This window comes from Phasianus colchicus, chromosome 1, assembly GCF_987193195.1.
Source record: "Phasianus colchicus chromosome 1, bPhaCol1.hap1.1, whole genome shotgun sequence".
In the NCBI taxonomy this organism is placed as follows: domain Eukaryota; kingdom Metazoa; phylum Chordata; class Aves; order Galliformes; family Phasianidae; genus Phasianus; species Phasianus colchicus.
The window spans coordinates 128,190,397-128,215,082 of NC_143436.1; the positions used below are offsets into that span (position 1 = coordinate 128,190,397).

At 34.9% G+C, this 24,686-nt stretch overlaps 1 protein-coding gene across 6 annotated transcripts in view; it reads left to right on the forward strand.

Annotated features, from left to right (window-relative positions):
- Window positions 1-24,686, forward strand: part of NLGN4X (neuroligin 4 X-linked) — a 167,665-nt gene that overhangs the window by 45,312 nt on the left and 97,667 nt on the right. For all 6 annotated transcript variants that reach the window (XM_090126016.1, XM_090126037.1, XM_031596129.2 and 3 more), the window contains one exon: window positions 186-1,006. In XM_090126016.1, the coding sequence (XP_089982142.1) occupies window positions 535-1,006 (472 nt within the window). In that variant the 5' untranslated portion in view covers window positions 186-534. The remainder of the gene's footprint in view (window positions 1-185; window positions 1,007-24,686) is intronic.

The window sequence follows — 24,686 nt, forward strand, 5'->3', positions numbered from 1 at the left end:
TTTTCAGTTTTCTTACCTTATATATTTTCAGAAACACATAGTTAAACATGATGGCTAGAGTTCATGAAAGATTTATTGGTTTTGGTGGGGTAGTATGCTATGAGTTTATTTGTTCATTTTGTATAGATGTACATCAATATTAACTTATCTGTTGATTTTAATTGTTTGCTTTCTCTTGTCTACAGGCTGAGTGGACTGGACTTCCCTGGTGGGAGTCATTTTGCAGGAGAAGTGGAATAACTGTGGTTCTTTTCTCTACTGGCTGGGACGTGCTGTGCATTGTCAGGATTAAGCCGACACTCAAGACTGGGATGGGCCTTGGGGACAAACACTCCCTGATTTCTTCTGACTTTGGAATTTGTCTATAGCCAATCAAATAAGTCACGCATCAGATTTTGGTTTTTCGCTGCCTGAGAAAGGTTATGCTATTTTTGAATAGTTTTTTATTTTATTAATAATCTTCATTTTCTTTGACTCATTTTTCTACTGCTTGTGGGAAAAAAAAAAAGAGTCCTGCTGATGTTGATTTAAATAATGTCGAAACCAATGGGACTCCTATGGCTGCCTTTGATCTTCACTCCAGTGTGTGTCATGCTGAATTCCAACTTCCTCCTATGGATAACTGCACTGGCTATAAGATTTACTCTTATTGATGGCCAAGCACAATACCCAGTGGTTACCACAAATTACGGCAAAATACGTGGTTTAAGAACACCTTTGCCCAATGAAATCCTTGGTCCAGTGGAACAGTATCTGGGTGTTCCTTATGCCTCTCCTCCAACTGGGGAAAGGCGATTTCAGCCCCCGGAGCCACCATCATCTTGGACAGGTGTCCGTAATGCCACACAATTTGCTGCTGTCTGCCCACAGTACCTGGATGAGAGGTCATTGCTCAACGACATGCTGCCAGTCTGGTTTACAGCCAATCTGGATACTGTGGTGACATATGTTCAAGATCAAAATGAAGACTGCCTGTACTTGAATATCTATGTGCCCACAGAAGATGGTAAGTACTCTAAGGATGGTGCTGTAGCTCACTTACCAGTTCTGCATGGGATAAGTAGCAAGATCTTTAAAGCATCTTGCTCAGTTCCTTCCATTTTTATCTGTGGAAATGGATCATGTCTTTGAATACTCATCAAAAGGAATAATTTGTAGATTGAACATGTTTGCATGAATTCTCTTTGATCAATCTGTGTAACATCACAATTTCGTTTACAGTTAGTGGGCAGGGTGTGTAAGCTTACATCCTAACTAGAGCTAATCGTCATTCACAAGAGAAGAAAGGAAAAATAAACATTAGTCAGAGGTAACATTTTGTTTTTCATTGCATGAATGATACAAATGCTGCAGTATACACATTTTAAAGCAGAACATTCCTTTTTTTCCCCTTAGTTTTATTTTAGTACAGTAAGTCTTCTTCATGATTTTAGTAGATGATAGAAAATTGTGTATTATTTCAGCCTAGGATTTTCACCTGTGAAACTTTTCAATCCAACGTATTTTTCTTCATTCATTAAATGTAAAACTAAGTAAGCACAGTTTTATTATACAGAACTGAAACAGCCTTAAACTTTCATGTTTTCTGCATTCCTCTCTCAAGAGGGTTACTTTAAATCACCTTCATCCACTAAAAGATGAACACAAATAGCAACGTGCAGTCTTTTAATGTTTTCATGATCTCAGTCTTAAAAATTGCAGTGTTTTAGCATCCGAATGGTACTGCTTCTTACAAAACAAAAACAAAAACCAGAATCAGCTTTCATCACAACTAAATTAAAAACAAAATCTATTGGCAGTTATATTTAATATTCTGCTAAAAGCCAGTTCTTTCAGCCACTTAAAATGTAGTTACTGGTGCGTAACATGGCAGATTTCTCCCAGATATGCAAATCCCCTCACTTCAGCTGAGGGTTTGATTTGCATAACCAGTGCATTGTTATTTGTCAGTAACCATACTCTAAATATGCAAATTCTGTACTTTATTTTAATCCTTCTGCCTCGATTGGCTTCTTTGCTCAGAATTTTCAGGCTGTTTGCCAGCAATAAGTGCACCACCTTCTTTTCTTGTTCTCAGAAGCTGATGAAAAAAAAAACTATAATCTAAAAATAAATGGGAAATGTTTGGGAATACTGTGAGCTCTGATACAATACTGTGAAGCTGCTTAAATGAAAGTTCTCAGAAAGGAAAGGTGTGGTATGGAGCTCTGTGTGCATGTGGGTGTGGGTGTGTACTCAAATGTACATAAATACTTGAAAGAGTATTTCTCTTTCAAGTTCTTTCACTGTTAGAGTCTTATTTCACTCTTTGGGCATTTCCAAAGAGAGGTCACTCCGAAGTCTCTTTATATTTTGAATTTTGTCCTGCAGCCTTTAGTGGGTTACTATGATGTTTTGTCCTAAGAAAGTATTTCAGATTAATATTTCATTTGTTCTTACTGAAAGAATATCAGCTCAGCTAACACAGTATCATTTTAAAATCCAGTGTAAATAAATTCACGTTTGTCCAATACAGTAATAAGAAATTTATCCCAATAATTAAAGAAGACAGAAAATTAGAAACTTAAAAACATATGCAAACTCCTCCTCCCCAAAATAGATTTTTTTTTCCTGTTTACACAAAATAGCATGTAAAGGGAATCAATTTTCCTTTATATATCTTCTCAAAAAAAAAAAAAAAAAAAAAGCAAAAAGAAAATATAACTGAATAATGACAGATTAGGTTTCGTGTTGGTGATGAGCTGAAGGCAAGATTGTTCCTGTGCAATATGACAAGCATTTTTAACAGGCTCCTACTGAGAACAAGATACTTAAAAATGAATACATGGAATACATGATGTTTTAATTGCATGTTGTAAATCTTATCCCTAGTTAAATATAATTCAGTGAAACTCTTTTGAAGTGGAAAATATGCAACCTTCTGCTCACAAAGACGATTAAGAAGAACTGAACTACAAATCATATCTCTCAAGTTAGTATGTCTCTAATTCACGCTAAACATATATAGCCTAAAGCAGTAGTCCATGCAGTCTGATTAAACACATTGTACTATGAGTTTTAGTTGGTTAAGTTCTTACAGCCATAGACCACAAAGTTAGTTTTTGCAGTGAGATCTCAAAGTGAGTGAGTTAAATTCATTTTTTGAGTTCTTTCTCAATTACAGATTTATTATAGAGAGTTTTGAAGTAGTCTTGTGTCTGCAAGAAAAGGTGCATGTAATCATCTATACACCCGTACCGAAGTATTTTTCTGGCTATTAAACTTAATCTGAATTGTTTTATTGTCTTAAAAAAAAAAAAAAACAAAAAAAACCGCTTCAGTAAAAAGAATTGGTGAGCAGCTCTAATGAATTAATTGTGGTCACATGGAGTGTTTACTTCAAAGCAGTTCTATGAAATTACTAATCAAAGTATTTGCTTGTTTTTGTTTTTTGTTTGCCACTGTATAGCATGGCCTGTTTCTTATTGTTTGAGTTGTCAAAGGGAACCAAATTTTAATCACGTGCTCTGAATGAAGAATTCATTCAGATGAATAAATGCACTCATTCATTCATCTGATTTCAGAATTGCTTCACTGGAATTCCACCAATATAAACTAGAGGAAACAGGAGTTGAATCCAGGCCCTTTTAACTGTGTAGATAAGATTTAGATAATAGATAATATTTGTTATTTAGATAATATTTGTTTCAAATATTAATGATCCAGATTAAAGAAACACACTGATACAAAATTCCATAGATCCTTAAAATACCGAGCATCTAGGTAAAGAAATTAAAATGTCCACGAAGCATTCTATATCTTTATGAGTAATTGTCTATTTATTTATTTATTTATTTATTTATTTATTTATTTATTTATTTATTTATTGGCCCATGCAATTCTGGATGTCAAATGTCAGTACCTGAATATCTTTTCAAAATTTCCACATGAAAATGTGACTGAAAACGAAAAAAAGAGTCTTTGAGAGTCTTTGTTTTTACATTATATATTTTTTTAATTTTAGGCAGAAACATAATTTAGAGTAGAAATCGAAACTTGTATATAACAGACTATGCTGTCAACACTGACCATATAGTATTTTATTTTGTTACAGTTTTTCACTGGGCAAACTGTTTATGCTGACATTTTCTGTAGGGTGCCACTTATATTCCAGTATATTCTGAGAATTTTAATGTTTATTTTCCTGTGGGGAAAGAAAAAGAATTTGTAGTGTTGTAATCTACCAAGATATATTTATTTCCTAATAATAAGTATAAATTAAAATGCAGTTATTTTAAAGATAATTATAAACAATAGACATTAAAAAATTAAGTCCTTTGTTTGTCAAATCTATAATCATAAGAAATTGCTCAGAACTGAAACAAAATAACTTACAGTAAAATTATTATTCTATCCAAACACTTTCCAAACATTTAGCTAGGTCTCCTGAATAAATAATATCATTTTTGTGCGGGTGTATGTTGTATTCTCTACTTTTTCAGTTACGACCAACAGTAATTTTCCACAAGAATGCTTGAATGTCAGTTTAGAGGAGGTCATCTAGGGAAATGATATTGAGGACAGTCTGTTTATTATAACTTCAGTCTGAATATGGGTTTATCTACAGTGGAAATGCTAGATTGAAGAGGACACAGACTGTTAATCGGCTGTGCTTAATCCCTGGCCTTTATCATTTGAATCTGTGGATGCTGAAGGAGATTGCTAACTCCTATCATAACTGGAAAAAAATATAGCACAAAGTAAATCGAAAAGACCTTTAATTTGTATTTCTTTCATGAAAAAATTAAGAGTTGTATTAATGTCAAGATTAAAAAAAAGCATACTTTTTTGTTGCTATTGTTATTTAAAACCTACTCTCTTCAGATGAAAACAAAAAATTAAAAAAAAAAGATTTTTCATTTTCTATACATGATCAATAGTAAATGTATTTACTTACTTTGATGTATAGGAAGAGGGTTCATTGTACCAAGTGATTAGCTAGTAAATCACCATATATCTATTAGGAATTAATTAATTAAGTATTTAACATCTTCTGAGGTCTGCTCATTAAAAATACTCTGTGATCTTCTATCTCATCTACATTCCTATAAACACAGCTGTAGTGACAACAAAAGGAGGTAGGAAATGGTACATATTAAGGCTGAATGAGTAAGGTGTCATTTTTTTATTAGACTAGGAATTTGAGAAAATTGTCCGGGATTAATGGTATGTTTAGTGTGGGTCAACAGTATTTATCCTCTGAGCAGTAGTGTGAAGGAAGGGCACTTAGAACTTTATTTTCTGTTTCTAGTCCACTAAGCAATAAAGAAACTTGAACAAAACTGTTAAAAAAAGATGTGTTTGGTGGATTTTCTAGCTTGCATGCTGTGCCACTTTGTCTTATTAGGCAGACGTCTGCTTCGTATATAGCTGAGCATTTGCAGCTTTCTCTACATCATTTCAGTTTAATTGCATCATCTGTTTAATTTGGAAAAAGTATTTTATGAAAATCATACAGGTAAAATTAAATTGTTAAAAATCTGTTCATGAAATTGACTTCCTTACTGGGAGGAGGGAAAGAGAACAATAAAGATAGTAAAAAGAAACAAGATGAGTCTAATCTTGACAACTATTCGATGGTTCAAAACAAAAAGCTAGCTATTCAGTAGCTTCTTTATTATTATGAGGAATAAGAATCCATGAGTAAAAATATTAACATAATGTTTAATACATATTATCTTTGTTGATTTATTAGTATGTGATAATAGCAACTTTAGCAACATTTCTTTTCCAAATACACTTGAATTTCTGTAATCTCTACCTTCCTAGCCTATATGTAGTTCGCAGTTTCAGTAGATACTTATTTGATGTTCATCACATAATATAAAAAACTTAGTCTTTTTGTGGTTTTTCCACGTATTTCATAAATGAATAGCTACTTAAGAAATTAAATTTAGATTTTATATAAATCTTTTGAAGAAATCCAGAATCTGGTGTCTGTTGTTTACATGCCTATAATTTTAATACTTTGTCAAAATCTTTCTTATATGCTTTTTAAAATCAGTTATGATTTGTATAGTTCTTACAGAAAGGTACAGTTTTACCTCTGTTGTCTGTTTGGGGTTCTGTTTAAAGCATAGGAGATTAAATATCTAAAAAAGCATATGTAGGAGGTGTTTTCTTGAACAAATGATAATGTTTGAACACTTCCAGATTACAAATAATGTTTTTCTACCAAAACACAAGATAACAAGTTTATTCTCAGTTTCAAGATTGTCATATTCTGTCAATATTGATTTATTTTTAAATTCTGCCCTTTCAGTCAGTTCTTTGTCTTCTTTGGAAAGGCACATATTGAGTATCAAAATTGTTTGAGATATGCTAAACATTGTAAGGAAAAATGCATTTCCTTTTGTGAAATACTTGTGTAGCTATCGGAAGTGAGAGGGATTAATGACAGATAAAAATTACGATATGAAATCATATTGCTGGAATTACTGTGTATAATCCCAGTTAAATAGAAACACAAACTTTAACAGCAGAGAGAAAATAGCTCACTATTGTAAAAGATAAAGTCCCTGTTGTGTCAAAGCACCTCAAGCCTATTCTTTCACTGTTAGGGTCCAATATGTCCCCTCCTCCTAATCCAGAAATATTGCAGCATCTGTGAGAAAGAAGAAGGCATATGTCTCACTAAACTCTGCCTACTAGGATAAAGCTGTGAGTAATCCAGGCCTTTATTTTACATTCTTGCTTTTAACAGTCGCAAATACCTTCTGACACCAAAGAACAGGACTCTAATCTAGATGAAATAAAGTTCTTAAATCCTTAAAGCTAAACTCAGATTTAGCTGTTGATTTCAAAATGCTGTTCTTCCCTCCAAGAGTTGCCCATTCCACAGGCACTTTACAGGATTGTACCCAAATGGCCTTTTCAGGATATGCAACAAGACCTAGAGAGAAATCTCGGTATTTAGCATGGCGTTATCTAATCTGAACAGGATTTTTGGCACAGTTTCCCAGAGTATCATCATTACTTTGTACTGACAAACTTGCTAGAATGGAGGGAGTGTTCTTAAAAATTATATAAATTAATGGTTGTTTTTTTTTTTTTTCACAAAGACAAATCAGTGTTATCATTTTAGTCAAAGAACTGTGTCTTTGAAGTTGCAGAGGCTGTGCCATTTGGCACAATGACGCAAAAGAAACACTTTAGTCATGTGGGTCATGAGAGATCAGACTTGCAATTTTACTTCATTCTGTGCATTTACTCTCACTAGTCTCTGCAGGGTGTTTCTTTCTTTGTTTCTTTTAAAAAACAAACAAACAAACGAAACACATTTTCCTCTACGTTCCTGCAGAACACTCCTATATATGCTGCTGCTTTTCACTTTACATCTTCTTGCTTTTTTCCAAAACACAAATCAACCTGACACTGTCTAAAACTGAGGCTCTCTGTTCTAGTAGGTCCCTGGCAGATGTCTTGTTAATTAATTGCATTAAAGATGCTCTGATTTTAGTAGCATCTAGATTATAGTATTTCAACTAGCTTTGATTTCATTCTGCCTATAGAATGCTCTGGAAAAATTAAGGCTTTCTGATGTTATTAATTTTCAGGGTTTTCTTTTGTTTGTTTGTTTGTTTTACATAAGTCTGCTCAATTTTTGAAAGTTATTTGTATCTTTTTCTTTGGATTTTATTCAGTTTCCCTTATAGCATTAATTGCAGCTTCAGACAAAACCGACATTTTCTACGTAGCTCAACTTACTTGCAAGAATTATTCTGCATCCATGGAAATGCTAAAAAGAATTGTCCCTTTTCTGTCTAGCAGGGATTAGATCTGTTACAAACTTCAGAGATAATAGAGATTTGGGCTGATTTTCCAAGAAAAGCATGCTTTCACCAGATGTTCAAAGGTAGACTGGAAATCTAGAAAGAAAGAAAAAATCACAACGATGTCATAGTCATAGGTAGTGTGTAAACCAAACGATTTTTCTGCTCTATAATTATTTATGTATCTACAGAATAATTCAACAGGTTTTATTTTTTCTTTTTAATGCAGATGTCTATCATTTGCTTCTCAGAGTTCTTTGCAGAATTGTTTGCAAGTGAAAAACATCTCCTGAACGTGATAGCTCATTGCGCAGTCCTTCAGTTTGTTATGCTTTCTAAAGTGAAAGACCTCCAGCATTCAAGTCTTCACATCATAATTGCATTTTGCTTATGATTCCAGATAAACTTAATATTCTCAGAATGACAGACAATTATAATTAAATATGCTCACATTTTGTGATGTTTATGTATTAGCTTTTATCCAAATAAGAAAAAAAAAAAAAAAAAAAAGAGCTTATTTCATTTGTGATATTATTATCTGAGAGAATATGGCTATAATTATTTTCTTAGGAATTATGCCTTTTTTAATGTGGAGGTCGCTTCTGATGCACAAAATAATAAACAATAAGGAACTATCATTTTAAAACCATGAAAATTAACTAATGCTTATCTGTTATCTGTTGGTGCTGATGTGTTAAAAATCCATTATAGAAATGTTATGATAAAGGAAAAATTATCTTCTAAAGTTCATGCTGTAGGCAAACTTGTGAACAATAATTTTATTTTCAATTCTAAACCAACTTTCTACCACTGTACATAGGGAATGTTGGTCACAAATAGAATTTCTGACGCCTCGTTCCAAAATGCTTATTGTTGCTGGATTGGTGTGGATTTTTAATTCGTAGGGTGTGACAAATTTAATCTAATGGAGAGAAATTATTTTGTGTCAACTCACGTAACTATACGATTAATCACTTGTAATGTTTGCAAGCCATTATAGCTGGAAATCACAGATATGTTGTTTGATTTCGTAAATATGCAGTAGGACAAATTTAATCACAATCCAAATATATACATTTCATTTTCTTAGAAATAAATTAGAATCGAATTATCTTTTTATATGGTATATTTAGTTATATTTATATGGCTATAAATTTTTTAGCAATAATGCTACATTGACAAGGCTGCCCCAGTGGTTCTGCTTTGACTTGCTATTCCTGCTTCATTCAGCCAGCAGAGGGAGCACGAGTTACCAGCAAACATTTTTTGAGGGCCTCACAAATGGTGCTGGTGAATACAGTAGAGAAACATGCAAATAGGTCCTCCTTTATGCCCCTTTAGCAGATAGGAAGGGATCCTGTCCACATTTGCAGATCTAAAAATTGCCAACAGTTGGACTGTTAGTTCTATTTTTGTGGACTGGAACTCATTTATGGAATAAAATCTACCCAAACAAATTATGCACTCGGACACATTTACAACAAACTACTTCATTTTTATTAAATAATATTTTTTTTTTTATGAAAAACACAGTGAGGATGCATGCGTTTGTAACTGAATAGCAAAATTATTCTATTGAGTTGAAATTCTTACAAGGCTTTGCATGGCAGAAACCTGTGGTCTCTTAGGTTATGGTTACTTAGTAGAAACATTCTTACTAGAAAAGGATTCCTTAGTAGAAACATTCTTACTAGAAAAGGATTCATTTTACCTTCCTAATTTATAACCTCTACTTATTATTTTCTTTTTTTTTTTTTTGGTCAGTGAATGCCATTGACTCTTCGTTTTTGGTACTAAATGTAAAATACCAGAAGAGTTTTGCATATGTAAATTTCACTGAGGCAAATATGTTACACAAATTGAAGTTTTGTCCTCACTGGCAGTATAGAGTGTTTAGAGTTTTCACTATTACCATGCTTGATTTAATCTATATTAAGCCACCTAAAGTGCCAAATTCCAAAATACCGTGCTTCCAGGCATAATGTACTTCCACTGGTAATGTATCTCACTGGTACCTTTATGCTCATTTTGAGATGCTTTTCTCATCAGTATTATGGATCTTGTGATGCCTTTAGAGAATAGATGCAAGAGTCTGTGTAGTAACTGATGAGTAGTGTGTGTCCTTTGGGAGTTGGAGTGTACCAGTTGTTTATTATGGTATCACCTAAAACCATTCATATAGAATAGTTATTATGCTTTGGCACTAACAGTTACCTCAGAGTGTATATAAGTCAAAGAAATGTCACAAGCATTGCACAGAAGAAAGCAGCTTAATAGGGCAATCTAGTAATATTTTAATAAATCAGATTGAAGAAACAATTGAATACAAATAAATTAGTAATGTGAACTAAAAAAAAAAAAAAAAAGGAAAAGAAGAAAAGAAAATATATATATTTTTTAAATTACCCTGTTCATTCTATTATTTAGTTTCATTATGAAGTGATTGTCCATAATACCTTCAGTCCTATTCCCACAATAAAAACACGGTATGTGGATTGAATATGTAATATTTTTTCTTCATTGTATTCTTTTTTTTTTTTTTTTTTTTTCACTTGTTTTTTTGGCTGTTTTTACTGTTTTCACACTAAACACTAAAGCATGCTCAAGCCATATTTCTTTTCTTCTAGTCTCACATCTCACTGTTCCTTGCAAGTGCTTATTATTGCAGTTTTTTCACGGTCTCTTTGTTCATGTTACAAATGAATACCATAAAACAGATGCCACCTCAATGTCAATTTCCACAGAAGGTGCTATCCAGACGTTTTTCATTATCTCTTGTTTTATTAAAGTTGCACTCAAGAAGGAGCAAAAGCTGAGGAAACATCAGCAAAGCTTCTTAAATAATATTTGGAAGGGAGACAGCTAGGAAATATGTGGACTGGAAAATGAGATGTGCAGTGGGTGTGAATGAATCAGATATTCTCTCATGTCTTACTCTCTCTGTACTGGATTCCTTCAGCGGGTCACTCCATCATGCCTAACTGGCTGTATTTGCTCAGCAGAACACTACATAAGGATCTCACGAAGTCTATGAAGGTGCATAGGTGCATAGTTTAGTCTTATGTGAGGTTTTTTTTTCTTTTGTTTTTCCTTTTTATCTGAGCAACCATTGCTAATAACTCTTGCTGACATCAGGAAATGCTTGTTGCACACTCCATTGTATAACAACAAGTATTTCGGATATTGCAGGACTCAAGACAGAGATTATGCTCAGATACTGAAAATATCAGTTCTCTAAATGAATACAGTGGCCTACAAAAATGCCTAAGCATCTATAAAGACTTTGAAAGTTCTACATCATTTAATACCCATATTGCTTTAGTTTGTGCAGTCATTTTCATCTTTCAGTACCTTTGATAATGTAGCCTGTAATTTTAAAGACAATTTTCTTGTATTCTCAAGTATTTTAAGATGTCAATAAATGTAAGATCGCAGCATATATGAAGCTTTAAAAATATTATTAATTAAATAGGTTTTGCTTCTGTTCCACATTTTGCTTCTTAATATTTTATCAAACTTCTAAATGCATGCTATTTTACCATGCTTGTTTTTCTAATTATTCTAATAATGTTAATAATAATCAGGATGGCTTAGTATTGTGATTATTTTATTACTTATTTTAAAATCCAAACAAATAGGCTTTGGATTTGCTTCTCTCTCCCTCTCTCTCTATATGTATACTATACATTCATTTCATTTTACTTTTTTTCTCTTGTGATCTTTTTTGGCTTTGCCTCACTACTGCTTCTTTAAGCGATGACAGAGTAATTTTTTTTTGCATTATAAGTAGGCTTACTTTAAAGCATGTTTTTCACTCTGAAGTACTTATTGGAAACTTCTTATGTGTTATGTGTTATTTTATTGCAAGCAATCTTGTTTTTTTGGCTAGGATTTTTTTTTTTTTTTTTTTTAACTTTTCTGCAGCACCAAACAAACCTAATAGTGTATCTTTTCCATTTTATGTAAAGGTTCCCTGCAGCTTTTTTCTGAATACACAGAGGTGAATCAAAATTGATTGAATTTTCATTCCTGCATCTATGTATCTATCTATTTATTATTTTGCACTAAATGTACTGTATTTTTGGTCATCTCTTACAGCTGCTGACTTTGGTATTGTCTTTTATTTTTATTTTTTTACTTCTTAAGACTTCTTTAATTCAAATAAAACTTTTACCTTAAAGCCTTTTTTTTCTAGACACCTATTTTTGTGAAACCAGTCCTTTTTGAGAATATTATTTTGCCGTATTTACATATTTTGTTCAGAAAAATAAAAAGCAAGAAAAAAAAAGAACTAATTTTCTATTCCTTAGGTTTATGATTTCATATATTTTTTTAGATCCCTGTAGACAAATTCCTGCTTAATTGGCTATTGTGGGAACAGATCTTCATTGAAATTGAATTGTTTTTTAGGCAAAGAACCAAATATTAATTGTCAGGACTTCAGAAATGTATAGCCTTTTCTAAAAGTGTATGATTTAGGATACGCAGAAAGAGTATTTCTAAGTTCACTCCTATGAATAATCTCAATATGTGAGAATTTTTAAAGATAGTTTTTCTGGTCAGTACAGTAGACAGAAAGATTCCATAGAAAGTGAGCAGATCTGAGAGTATTTTTTACAGAGACCGTGTCACATTTTAGATAGACAATCTGCTGCCTTTGTTCCTTGGTTGCCCATTTAGAAAATGAGGACCATACTGGTTTTCTCTGTGTAGGATTAGAAACAATTACAAGGTGGAAGTTCTTCTGGGTGATGAAAGGCCTGAGTTACTTCCTATATATTTACAAACTAAAAGACCACACTCTTTCTTGTATTTGTTTTCTCATAGGTTTTTCTAGATTCTATCTTACTGTCTTCTGTGACCCATTTGCTGGCTGCCATTTTCCCTATCATTGAACTGTATTCTAATATGACATGTCCAGTGAAAACAGATTTGGGAGCTGTTGTACCAGGATAATTTTAAATAATTCAGTAAAGGAGTTTAATACTGGGGCAAAAGTTGATCCGGCTCCTTTACTGATAGATAACTGAGGGCTAGCTATTAACATTTACATTTAATTCTTTTCACAAATTAGGGTCATAAAAGCTAAAGTAGATATACTATGGAAAATAAGACTGATGCCTTAAGAGGATCATAAAGCATTCTAATATTTAAATATGGGAAAAACTATGTGGTTAGATAAGGCATAGAAGATGCTGGTGCAGTGTATTTAAAGTCAAAAGTGGTCAAGTAGCTTAGGAATGAATTAAAGAAGAGATATTATTAGTATGTGTTGCATAGTTATTAGGCTTCTCTCACAAAGCATACCAAAAGCATGAATGACAGCAAAACATACAATAAAATTTAGTAGTCAGAAATGGACTTTGGGAGAAATTATGCTGTTTACACATGCAACATAATGGTTTGGAAAGTTTCTTATCAGACCTTTAATTTTCATTACTTTCTCTCAACTAGTAAAGAAATTACTACAGAGTACAATATAAAGTGTTTGCTTTAACAGATCTGCCAGATGGCTATGACCTAGTTGGCATAACCCTCGCAGATTCTTCTGCAATGACCTATGAACACCCTCCAGAGACTGTAACTAATGGGATATGTATATGTATGTATGCCTAGCACTTTGAGAACTCCCAAAGCATTTTTTTAACAACAGAACTTGTTTAGGGCCCTTTTCAGTGAGGTAAGACAGTGTACACCAGAGGCTTTAGCCCGTGTTGATCATTTTAGTTTTCTTGTGTCTGTTAAGCAAATGAAAGAAGATGAAATGAAGAGTCGGGCGAAGCATTCTATGAGCAGCTCGCGGAAGTCAAGCGATTGCCAGCACTTGTTCTCATGGGAGACTTCAACTTCCCTGATATGTGTTGGAAATATAATACAGCACAGAGGAAGCAGTCCAGGAGTTTTCTAGACTGTGTGGAAGATGGTTTCCTTATACAGCTGGTAGGAGAGCCTACCAGGAGAGGTGCCCTGCTAGACCTGATCTTCACTAACAGAGAAGGACTGGTGGGAGAAGTGAAGGTTGGGGCCCATCTTGGGCAGAGTGACCATGGAATTGTAGAATTCTCTATTCCTGGGGATGTCAAAAGAGCGACCAACAAAACTACTTTCTTGAACTTCCAGAGACCAGACTTTGATCTGTTCAGGGCTCTTGTAGCACGGGTCCCTTGGGAGTCGCTTCTTAAGGGTAAAGGAGTCCAGGAAGCCTGGATGCTCCTCAAGACAGAAATCTTAAAGGCGCAAGAACAAGCTGTCCCTGAGCGCTGTAAGGCAAGCCGCAGGGGAAGACGACCAGTGTGGATGAGCCGGGAACTACTTTTGAGACTCAGGGAGAAAAAAGAGTCTACATCCTCTGGAAGAAGGGACAGGCTACTTGGGGAGATTACAAGGAAGTAGCTAAGGTATGCAGGGAGGAAGTTAGGAAGGCAAAAGCTCAACTTGAACTCAGATTGGCCACTGCAGTAAAAGACAATAAAAAATCCTTTTATAAAGATATCAACGGCAAAAGAAGAACCAAGGATAATTCTCATCCTATACTTGATGCAGCAGGGAATGTGGCCACTGAGGACAAGGAGAAGGCTGAAGTCCTCAATGCCTTCTTTACAGAAGTCTGCCTTTAATAGCCAGACCAGTTATCCTCTGGGCATTTTATGCCCTGATCTGGAAGTCTGGGACGCTACTCAGAAAACACCCCTAGCGATTCAGGTGGAGACAGTCAGAGAGCTCCTCCTCCATCTGGACTGTCACAAGTCCATGGGACCGGATGGCCTACACCCTTGGGTGCTGAGGGAGCTGGCGGGGGTGATTGCTGAGCCGCTCTCGGCCATCTATCAGCGCTCCTGGTTAACTGGAGAGGTCCCAGAGGACTGGAGGCTTGCTGATGTGACTCCCATCTTCAAGAAGGGCTGTAAGGAGGATCCGGGGAACTATAGGCCTGTTAGCCTGACCTCGGTAGCAGGGAAATTAATGGAGCAAATCATCTTGGGTGAGATCACACGGCATGTCCGTGGTGTCCAGGGGATCAGGCCTAGCCAGCACGGGTTCATGAAAGGCAGGTTGTGCTTGACCAACCTCATCTCCTTCTATGACTGGGTGACCAGACTGGTAGATGAGGGAAAGGCTGTTGATGTAGTCTACCTAGACTTCAGCAAAGCATTTGACACGGTCTCTCACAGGCTTCTTCTGGGGAAACTGACTGCCCGTGGCCTGGACAGGTACACACTCCTTTGGGTAAGAAACTGGCTAGAGGGCCATGCCCAACGGGTGGTGTTTAATGGAGTTAATGTTTCAAGTGGTGTTCCCCAGGGGTCGGTACTGGGGCCTATCTTGTTTAATATCTTTATTGATGACCTAGACGAGGGGATTGATTGTACCCTCAGTAAGTTTGCAGATGACACCAAGTTGGGAGGTAGTGTCGATTTGCCTGAGGGTAGGGAGGCCCTTCAGAGGAATTTAGATAAGCTGGATCGCTGGGCTGGGGTGGATGGAATGAGGTTCAACAAGGCCAAGTGCCGGGTCCTGCACTTTGGCCACAGCAAGCCCATGCAGCGCTATAGGCTTGGGGACAAGTGGCTGGATGATTGTGAAGAGGAAAGGGACCTGGGAGTGTTGGTTGATCGGCTGAACATGAGCTGACAGTGTGCCCAGGTGGCCAAGAGGGCCAATGGCATCCTGGCCTGCATTAGAAATAGTGTGGCCAGCAGGAGCAGGGAGGTGATCATCCCCCTGTACTCAGCACTGGTGAGGCTGCACTTCGAGTACTGTGTTCAGTTTTGGGCCCCTCACTACAGGAAAGACATTGAGGCCCTGGAGCATGTCCAGAGAAAGGCAACAAAACTGGTGAGGGGTCTGGAGCACAAATCTCATGAGGAGCGGCTGGGATTGTTTAGTCTGGAGAAGAGGAGGCTCAGGGGAGACCTTGTTGCATTCTACAACTTCCTGAGGGAGGTTGTGGTGAAGAGGGGTTTGGCCTCTTCTCCCAGGCAACAAGCAGGACCCGGGGAAATGGCCACAAGTTGTACCAGAGGAGGTTTAGGTTAGACTTAAGGAAGAACTTTTTCTCTCAGAGTGGTCAGGCACTGGAATGGCCTGCCAAGGGAGGTGGTGGAGTTGCCATCTCTGGCAGTGTTCAGGAGGCGTCTGGACGAGGAGCTGCGAGATATGGTTTAGTAGCTTGCGGTAGCAGTGGTAATGTGAAGACGGTTGGACTAGATGATCTTATAGCTTGTTTCCAACCTTTTGATTCTATGATTCTATGAAAATGGAGCAACTACTTGCTTTATTTCTTTATTTATTTACTATTTTTATGTTTTACCTCCAGCACTTAATTCTTCAAAGACATTGTATTCTTTCTTCACACCTCACATTTTCTTTGTGTAAAATTAAAGATATTGTAATTATTAGTAAAAATCACACCTTTCCCTGGTTCCTTTTTCTTTAACAATGCGTAATATGATCATGTACACCCTAATAAGATTTCTCTGATCATTTATCTGTAACCTTGACTACAACTTCGATTTGATTTCAAAGCTAATATGTTCCTGTGGTGGATGAGTTTCCTTTTTACTGACAGGCACATTGTTCAATCTTCCCCACAATCAAGATTGGCAGAAAAGAGCTTAGATGCAACTATACTCTTGCAGTATAAGAGGTGTGAAAGAATGAGCTATGTGCACAATTTTTCATCTATTATAGATGCATTGACTTTTAGCCAAAACATAAAAAGTATTAATGATGCTTATGCTAATGCATTTTGTATTATGTTTGTTTTGAGTTTAGGGTACACAGCCTATGAACAGCCACAGCTGTGTTGTAATGGTAATGACTCACACTCTGACAATTTAAACATGTTTCAGCTATAGTAATCAAGAAGAAATATGAATATGCAATTGGTAATTTTATCCTACTCATTGTATTTTAAGGTAATAGGAAATTCAGCTGAAATAGAATAAAATAGCAATGCTCATCAGCATAAAATTGATTCCTCTCACCCCCACATGGTATACTCTAGAAGATCAAATGAATCAGCAAAGTTTTCTAATTTCTTGTCAGTAATATGAATTTAGTCATTTGAATACCCAGAAAGACAGTAAATGCAATTTGCTGTGAATTTTATTTGCTGTGGTTTTTGGTGAGTAAAATTCTTCTGAAAGGAAAGCTTTAATTGAGTACAGCCATTGAGATTTTTATTTGGAGGCATATGGAGGGATGGAAGATGGGAGGGGCAATTGTATGCTTAGTTAGATATGATTTAAACACTGTATTTCTTCAGCAGATGATAGGTTGGATCTTGCCAAATATCCTATCAGAGCCCCCATGGAAGGAATATCTGATAGCAGCCAAGCCGGTCACCCAGTGTGACCAAGGTAGATACTTTGACATAGTGATGAGAAAAGCCGGCTATGTTTGGCGAGCAATCCAAAACTTCAGCAAAGCAGGAAAATGGTATTTCTGTACTTTGAACCTCATTGAGCAGTACTGCCTTGCTAGCATAGCTGTTGAAGGAGGAAGCAGCAGTGACATCCAAAAAATTCAGTAGTTTTTACAGTCATTTGAAAGACCTGGCTCAAATTCTTACCAGGTCAAAGAGTTGTCAGAGCACATCATTCCTTCTATTTGGTGAGACTGGCTCATGGTAATATAGATCTAGTATATCCAAGTATCTACATAGATTTTGAAATATATTTATCCCAATTTCTTTTTAACTAACCATTTAGTAACCTTAACTGAAATGTTTGAGTTGAAGATGCAGCTTGACCCCTTTTAAAGGCTGGTGAGAGTTTTCCATCTCTGAGAAGATCACTGCTACTTCAAATCAGGAAACTTAAGTAGTTCAAGCTAATCTATTTACACGTGCTTTCAGTGCAGTAATTTTGCTGTTATTAGTGAACATCTGTTACCTGGGCAGTTGGAAACTTCTCATGTTTCATTGCAGTCTGGAGCATCTTGCATATTCTCATTTGAATTTTTAATTCTCACTTATCTCCAGTTATAGTATTACTGAAAATACACTCTTAGTTGTTCCTCTTTTTTGTTGTTGTTTTCCTACAGCAATACGTTACATTTTGTTATGGAAGTGTTAGTAGTTTTTGAAGTTAAAGATGTCTGTTATTCCATTTTTGCTATCTTCTGGACTTCTCTTTCTTCAAATCACTAATTTCTTTTCCTATTTGTCTCATAAATTGATCTGAAAATGAAAGTATTGTACTTTATTGCACACAGTGGCCATTTGACTACCTGTTCTTCTTTATTCTGTATTGTTTCTATCAATCCACGTGGAGGTTTATCTTAAAAGAAGACTTATCAAGGTTTTTTATCTTTCTCACTTTATCACTTCTAATTGTGTATGTTATATTAAAACTCTGTATTGATGGGAGGTTTCAGAATCACACTGTATACTTAAAATTTCACTGGCCTGTTGAAGAAACAGGCTTTCTTCAACATCTTATGCTTTCACAAGATTGATAACTTCTTTAGTTAACATAAATTAGCTTAGTACATCTTGGTTAATTTCTTTTACCTGTTTCTATAAAAACATGTATATAAGTAACTGCAAATAAGTCTTTGGAAATAAAATATAAGTGTCATTTTACTGTTGCAAATATCTTCTCTGCAAGAAAATAGCTCCACTTTTGTTGATCATGTTCAGACCACTGGCAGGAATCCAAGAATCCTTTATCTGTCTCAGTACAGTTGTAATTTTTCTTCTGTATCGGTTTTGTAGATAAATAGAATATTCCCGTCTTTAGAGCTGCCAGCATAGCACATTCATTAGCAGTAAATAGATTTAATCCTTTTAAATTAGCAGACTAACTGCCTCAAACCTTGCAGGGGAGCCTCCAAGTTGTATGAAAATTTAGATAGCTTTTAGTAAAGCTTTTATGTAATTTAGTTGTTTTTTTTTTCTCTGTTATTTTTAATGAGGTCTACCTTTGTATTTGTATATTAATAATCTTTTCCTTCTATCCCTTCCTTCCTGACTCAATTCCTTTCTGCTTAAGCAACCACAGAGCATATTATGCTAGTAGTGATAATTTTGTTGAAAATGGCAGTACTAAGCTTAGCTTCACAATAAGTAGAATACAGAATAAAGTCTGGGTAGGTGGATAGGCTTTGTTTTAAGCATACATATTTTTAATATTTCATATATTAGCAGCCATAAAGCTTTTGGCTTTATTTTTCAACTTTATATGCTTACTAGCTATTCAATTCTTTCAAATACTATTATGCTTTTTTTTTTTTTTTAATTTTTGTTTTCCTAGTGATTATTATTTTAGTATTTTATTATTGTGAAATGCAGAATTATTGATCTGGTAGCTATTTTCAATCTTAGTATTTTTTACAGTATATGTAGAGCTTACATTTTTTAAAATTATGTAAAATTGAAACATGCAGAAAAAGGGTATTAAGGGGCCAGAGACAGTGCCTCACTGCATCAGATTTAAAGGACTCATTCTGTTTAGTTTACCAGAAAGAAGATTGTGAGTAATTTGATTACAGTTTTTAAGTGTGTTCATAGGGAGAAAATAGCAAGGACTAAAACCCTCTTAAATCCAGAAAAGGCATAGCAAGAACCAATGTCTGAGATTTCAGAAGTGAGACGACTTCAAATGGGGAATAATCTCAACTTTGTATATTTATTTTTATTTATTTTGTTTTGCTTGGTTGGCTTTAAGATAATCCTTATGAAATTGAAAAATTATTCTTCATGCTAGGAATGTCTGTCTATGGTGTGAATTCATATAATGCAAGTCATTGAGCTTACAGTTTCATCAGAGTGGAATGTAGCAGTACAGTCTTTGGAGGCAATGAATATACTGAGTTACATATTTACTTAACTTTAAAACACATTTTAGCATCTTTTTCTTCTATGCTTCAGAAAATACTTGTTAGATGACTAGAATCATCTTCCCATTTTCTGTCTGAATTTATCCTTACCAGAATTTTCAGTCAGGCTGTGTGTGTGGAACTGACTCTATGAATACAGTTTTGCAGATCCAAGGAGCATTTGTCAGAAAACAGTTGCTCTTGCTCTATTCACTCATCTTCACATCTTGGAAATAATAGAATAATACTCCTACAGAATGGCTTAGGTTGGAAGGGACCTTAAGGGACAGCTGGTTCAGGGAGTGTACTGTCATTCTGGGCTCTGGACTGGTGCAGCCTCACCTCGAGCACTGTATGCAGTTTTGGGCAACACAATATGAAAAGGAGACAGAACTATTAGAGAGTGTGTGAATGAGGTCTACAAAGATGGTGAAAGGTGTAGAGAGTGAGATATGTGAGGAATGACATGAAGCTGCAACAGGGGAATGTCAGTTTGGGTACTAGAAAAACTGACACCTGGGGATCATGATTCATGATTAGTCGCCAGCCAGATATAACTCTACCACCCTCTGGGCTCGGCCAAACCCAGCAAAACTGTACATCTCTCCATGCCATGGGCTGCCAGCTTCTCCAGAATACTGTAGGAGCTGTTTATACCTTTCCTCTCCAATCTCTCTACCTCCCTGCTTTTCACAGTGTTATTCCCCAGATTTTTCCATGTTGTGTGTGGCAATTCAAGTTGATAACACATGGCATTATTTTGGATTATTTTGGACTTACACGCTAGTTGGGCTGCACTCACTAACATGATCATGCTAAATGGGCTCATTACCTAATTTCTTGTAAATAGTAGTAATTAATTTTGGCAGTTAGTAGAAACAGATGTTTTTGTTTGCCACTGTTCTTTTAAACTAAAGTAAAGTAAACTACCATTACTTTAATTGTACATGCATTGTATTGTTCAGATTAAATTGTAACAATAATTAAATATTTTTGTAATGTTTAATAGAAACAGCTTTTCCTCTAAAAAACTATTTTTTCCCTGTGCTTACATTACCATTTGATATAATCAAATTCCTGAATATTCCATTTAGATGCCATCAAAAGGATCCATTTGTGAGTTGAAGAAATTCAGTTTTTTTTTTTAATTAGCTATTTTAATGATCATAAATCATTATAAATATATATATATATTTATATATATCCACAGCCAACTTTGAAATGCTAGATGTTTCAGTGAATGAATATAATGCAAATGAACTCATCTGATAGAGGAAAAACCTTGGGAGAATGTCTGTAACTAAATTAACTAGATTAATATCTTAACTGTGCAATTCTGTATGGAGAAGTGGGGAACACAGTATCTTGCTGCACCCGAATTAAGTGTTGCCTCTGAACGAAGCTAAGTTAGTTAAGAGAGATTTGAAATAGTTGTTCTGCTTCCAGTTGCAAGTAAGGCTGTTTGGTGCTAGCTCAGGGCTGTAAATGGCATCTTCACATGTCACTGACAATCTCTAAGGGGCTCATTAAAGCTGAAGCTTCTGTGTGCTAATTTGATTTTTACTATTACATTTCAGAGTCTTTTTTTCTATCTGTTTTACCACTCAGTGATGGAATCTGCACATTTGTTGGTTTTTTGTTGTTGTTGTTGTTGGTTTTTTTTGGTATATTTGTTGTGTTTTTCCGTTTGTTTTTGGGTTTTGTTGTGTATTGTTGTGTTTTTGTTTTTTTTCTTTAGTAATAGATCTTCAGTCTGAATTTCTGGCTGGATAATAGGAACTGAGTTTGAGAGAGAATTGTAGATGAAAGCTTTATAGCTAAACTGCTGAGCTCATAAATCGTGCCCATCATTAGTAGCATGAATTGCTTCCTGGAGTCACTTCCTTTCTCCACTGCTCATGGCGGCTCAGTTCTTTCTTTTCTTTAGGGGCCTAAGTTAGGTTTTGAAAGTAAAAAGGAATTTTTACAGCTTCTGATATATATGGATGATTGAGGCTTAGTTCCCTGCTCCCTGGTTCTCTGTTCATTATCTAATATTGTAAAAGTTGACTTCTGTGAATAATTACATTGATCATTGATGTCTGGCTATTCAGAGGGGTTTTTTTGCTTGTTTGTTTTTTGTTTTTGTATCACATGGGAAGAGAGAAAAAATCCAAAAAATTCAACTTTTAACTACAGATTAACAGATGCGTGTAGAACACAAGAGAGTAAAGGATTTGTGTAGAGGACAACTACAGAGGAGCTAAAGTTTTCAAATTTGGGGCCTAGTCTAAAGGTTATTCCTAGTTGTGACACATAAAGAAAATATTGTCTGCCTGTTATTTTAATTACTCTGTGAATTTTCTTTACTGATTTTCATAATTCCTTCTCACAAAATTAATACTCTACAGTTTTTCCAGTTAATTCTAACAGGCTTTGTATGGGCCTGTGTACAGAGTTCTGACTTTTGTTGCTCTCTCTTTCTAGTGCCTCTGAATATAGTGTAAAGCAAGGAGATAGTTAGCTGTGACCATCTATTCTGAAGTTTACTAGAATGGTTACCTTTATTATTCCTGTAGTATTTCTTCTGATACTTTGTTTCCTGTTCAGATCCTGCCTCCAAGGCAATACAACTTCTCCATATGATATGGCATGTAGCTAGAATATTCAGTCCTGTTTTTCATTATTTACTTGTCCTGAATTTCCAAAAATAAATCTGATTGCAGTTTTTGGCCCACGACCATGACACTGTTTTCAGACAAAATTCCCAAGGGAAGAAGATTTAAGGTAATGTTTTACAGTGAGATTTGAGGCAGCACATCAATGAAGGACAGTAGTTCTGAAAAACTGACATTTCTGTATTTTTATAACTTTTCAAGAAATAATAAAGGTCCCATCAGAGATTTCAGATAAACACAGTTCATGTCATTAACTGAGGTATTAATACAGCTCTTACTGGTAGGGCTTGCAGTCTAATTTCTCTTTCAGTCACATACAACAACTTTGGAAAGAGTCTTTAATTCTGGAACTCTTGAGAGTAACTTGCATGAACAATGTGATGTGACTTGCATGGACTTTTGGTAACATGTTCTGATTTTAAAACAACTTATTCATAATCCAGTGTCTAGAAAATAATTTTTAATTTATATTTATCCATCGTTTGAGTGGAGAAACAAAAGTAAGGAGTTAGAAGCGCAAGATGTACAATATATTTATAGGCAGTAAATATATATCCTTTTCTCTCTTAAGCGCCTAGTGGACCCTAGGTTACAATTTTCTGCTAATTTAATTCCTTTCATTGTATCATTTAAAGGTTTCCATTTGCTGTATGAGTATAAGCAATTGATGAAGCAGTACCTCCTATATATGTATGGTTTGTTATTCGGTGTTCCTAGAATAAACACTATAACTGCCCTAATACATCTTCCAGCAAAACTCCTGTTACGCATGGGTATGATGAGGGGAAGGCAAAGACTAAGAATTAAATAGTCTATTTTCTTCTCTGCTCTCTGTTGATCCTTTTTACGACTTTCATAATCTACAAACAAAGACTCCTGTATACACAATATAGGCCATCTCAGAAAAGAGAGGATGTTAAATTTTATGAGATGAGGAAGAAGGATTTTAATTTAGCAACTTTGTCCTTTTCTAGATCATTTTCCCGAAGCTGCTGAAAGTCTGCTTTCTAGCTAACGTTGTATTATTACAGCAAATTAATACCATAAAATAGTCTTTATCTTACTCCATCTGTTCAAATAAATAACAATAATTTATGTGGAAAGAGATGTAATGTTTGGTGGTCTGTAGCTATTGAGTATTTGTTTTAACCTCTTATATGAAGATGCGTTTCTACAAGTACAATAAACAGTAAGGCTATCATGTTTCAGACAGGGATTGGGACTTCAGTTTGGTAACAGTTAAAATAATGCCAATATAACAGCTTTTCAGTATCTATTTTGGGAAGGGCATATATTTATTCAGAATACAGAACAATAAATCATATTATGCAAAAAATTTCTGGTGGGGTCATATCTGGTCATATCTGGAATTTTTAAAGGCCTTATTAAATTCCACATAGCTCTTCTGTTTCTAAACTAGTTATGTATTTCATTTTAAATTTTAAAAAAAATTGACATTGTAGATACATGCATGTGACTATAAACAAGTATATCTGAAACTGTATATCAGTACCAAAAGAAAATATTTTTGCAACTTCTGCATCAAAAAGGCTACTCTTAGACTGTATTTTTAATCTTTATTTCCTTTATTTTTCCTCCATTACAAATTTGAAATACCGTGCCAGAAACTTCATAAGCAAAACCAGCAGTGCTTCATTAGCAGAAGTTTAATTATTATGACTTAGTCTGCCATGTTCTGAATCTTTTCTCCTTGATGAAGAAAGAACATATTGCTTTTGACTAAAATGGTAGAAAAATCAGGAATAAATTATACCAATTAAGGAGATACATAGATGCTTTAATATAAGTTTTAGTTCTAGAATTTAATCAATAAATATTTTTTTTTTCCTGTAAAGGTTTTACATAATTTAGAAAGGGAGCCTTTTCATCTTACTTAATGTTTATGGGATTCTGACTTGATCTGAATTTCTTTAGAAGAGAATGAGTATTTACAGGGGTCAGTGATATAAGCAGTTTATGTCCAGATTGTGCCTTCGGGCAAAGCCTTGAGTGAGACCTGATGTATAATTAGCATTGTCCCAGAAAGAGTCCTGAATACTACAGTTCCTTCAAGACAACCTGTAAGCTTAGTCTACTTTTTGCTCCCTACTTGCTACAGGGATTTAGTTATTTTAACACTCAAATGCAGCATCTAAAGATTTTATTCTCTATCTAAATCTATCCATGTTAATATAATTGCTCTGACTGCACCACTGTATTTATATTACTTTTTATTGTTGCTCTTTATTTCTATTTTTAGAATGGGTCATTTGAGATGTAACCCTTCCTACTTTTCTTAATTAGAATAAAACTGATTGCAAATTGCCTTAAATTCAGAAGGACCTTGGGCCTAACACACACATAAGTACCAGAACTGGTATATATAAACTGGTAT